This window comes from Pygocentrus nattereri, chromosome 16, assembly GCF_015220715.1.
Source record: "Pygocentrus nattereri isolate fPygNat1 chromosome 16, fPygNat1.pri, whole genome shotgun sequence".
In the NCBI taxonomy this organism is placed as follows: domain Eukaryota; kingdom Metazoa; phylum Chordata; class Actinopteri; order Characiformes; family Serrasalmidae; genus Pygocentrus; species Pygocentrus nattereri.
The window spans coordinates 33,399,499-33,401,680 of record NC_051226.1 but is presented as its reverse complement, the minus strand read 5'-3'; the positions used below and the strand labels follow the sequence as shown (position 1 = coordinate 33,401,680).

At 49.5% G+C, this 2,182-nt stretch overlaps 1 protein-coding gene across 1 annotated transcript in view; it reads left to right on the top strand.

Moving 5' to 3' along the window:
- The first annotated feature begins 218 nt into the window (after nt 1-218).
- ric1 (RIC1 homolog, RAB6A GEF complex partner 1) overlaps nt 219-2,182 on the top strand; it is a 78,380-nt gene continuing 76,416 nt past the window's right edge. Inside the window, exon 1 of the mRNA XM_017681997.2 lies at nt 219-359. Within this exon, the coding sequence (XP_017537486.1) occupies nt 219-359 (141 nt within the window). The remainder of the gene's footprint in view (nt 360-2,182) is intronic.

Here is a 2,182-nt window from a genome sequence, read left to right as displayed (position 1 = left end):
ATAATTCAGCGGATTTTCTGAGGTCGCTTTCGGGAGCAGAGTGTCGGTGCGGGCGCCGAGGCTGAGAGCGGCGCGGGTCCGACTCTGAGGCGCTCACCGCGGGCATGGTGGCCGAGGCGGCCGCGGCGCTGCGGAGTTAAGCGGGCTCTTCATCGGAGGGTGTGCGGGGCCGAGGCTGCGGGGCTCTGTGAGGAGAGCAGGAGGAGGCCGCCGCCGCCATGTATTTCCTGACCGGCTGGCCGCGGAGGCTGCTGTGCCCGCTGCGCAGTGAGGAGCAGCCCTTTCACCTGCAGCCCAGCCAGCACCGACTCTACTTCGCCGTGCTGGCGCACACCCAGCTCAGCGTCTGGTTCAGCCGGGTGAGTCGGGGGAGCCGGTGCGGAGGGGCGCTCAGGCACCCGGGGGTAACTTTCGCGGTGCTTTAGGGCTGTTTATCCACCACCAACACCACGGCTAGCGACCCAGTTCTGCTTTCGGACTGGACAGAGGCGACGAGGCTGAAGTTTGATCCCCCTTCGCCAGCTTCTTGTTCGAATGTTCCCGTTCCACCTTAAATCGAATAACTGCTGCACGGTAAAAGCTAGACCGAGAAATCACAACCAAGTAGCTCTGTTCCACCTTAAATGGCCCAGCAGTATTTTCATATTCGCCAGCTTCTGGATCGAATTTTCCCGTTCCACCTTAAATGGTCCAGCAATGTTTTCATATTGGCTAACTTTTTGTTCGAAAACCGTCTGTAACTGTTGCACTATTTAAGCTGGAACAAGATCGCAGGACTACTTCGAAAGTTCCGTTCCACCTTAAATGGTCCAAGAGCTGCATTCCGTAGCTCGCTCGCAGGCGTCGGAATGTACTGCGCCGTTTAAGGTGGAACGGATGTTGATATAAGAAGCTAATTTAGGGCTCTGCGCTAAAATCGCAGTTACTGTAGTTTTTTCCTCTGAACTGTTTTAAGTTTAAAGCGCAGTATTAGAGATTTTTTGCCCTAAAACGACACGGAATGAATTTTTCTGCTGTTTTTATGTTAAAAGTCCTGGTTTTAGTTTTGCTTTTACCTCCGCGACCTGCTTGTTTTAGTGCTGTGCTGCTGTTTATACAGTCAAAGGGGAACTTCACCGATTTTTCAAAATTGCCTCATAACTGAGGGTGTGAGATGTAAACAGGTTCAGAGATGGTCTGTTGTGAAATGGTCTAGGTGTGTTTACAGTGGTGGTGGTGGGAACCAGGGGTCTCCATGACTACAACACAGATATAGCCATTTTACTTACTATCTAGAACCACCAGTGAACCTACATAAGTCTTCTGAGTTCATATGGAATATTTATGATGGGGAAAATAGTTTTTGTTTGTGGACTATTTTGCCGCACAGCGCCCTACATCTTATGTATCCCTCCACCGTGAATGGAGTTTAGGTTCTAAACTATCATAAAACAGCATCTCAGTCATCAGGCAGTGAATTCAGAACCGTTTCAGGTGGACGTCTGGTTCCTATCGCCGCCACTGTGAAGAACTCTGACTCTAAGTTAATCTAGAGCAGAGCCTTTCACTCCAAGCCACTCTGAACGACTCTGTTTACATCTTAACCAGTTAATTGTGCAGAAATTTGGAAAAATCGGTGGCGCTTCTCTTGAATCCACAGGGAGTTAGTGGTCCTTTGGTGCTTCGTTCAGCATAAAAACATTGAGGTTTTTTTTTTGGTCTTTCTTTTCTGCCTCAGACGCATGGGGTTAGTACTGTGGTGCCGAACTTACAGTAAAGCCTGCACTGCGCTGGCGTTTTAGTCTCACTTTCACGCTCAGAGCTCAGGAGTCTGGTCCCGGCGCTGGTTCTGCATTAAGGGCGCGAGACATGCTTGATGTTAATTTTACAGTAGAAATTAAAGACGAACTGCTTTAGATGTTTGTGAGATTTTTTTAGTCTTACACTGAAATGTCAGTCAGAGGCCCTTGAGTGCTGTTTATTTAAAGCTGCTTTAGCCTTAGAAGCATTTTTGTTCTCACAGGTGTGACAACAACCTCTCTCTCTCTCTCTCTCTCTCTCTCTCTCTCTCTCTCTCTCTCTCTCTCTCTCTCTCTCTCTCTCTCTGTCTCTCTCGCTCTCTCTCTCTCTCTCTCTCTCTCTCTCTCTCTCTCTCTCTCTCTCTCTCTCTCTCTCTCTCTGTCTCTCTCGCTCTCGCTCTCGC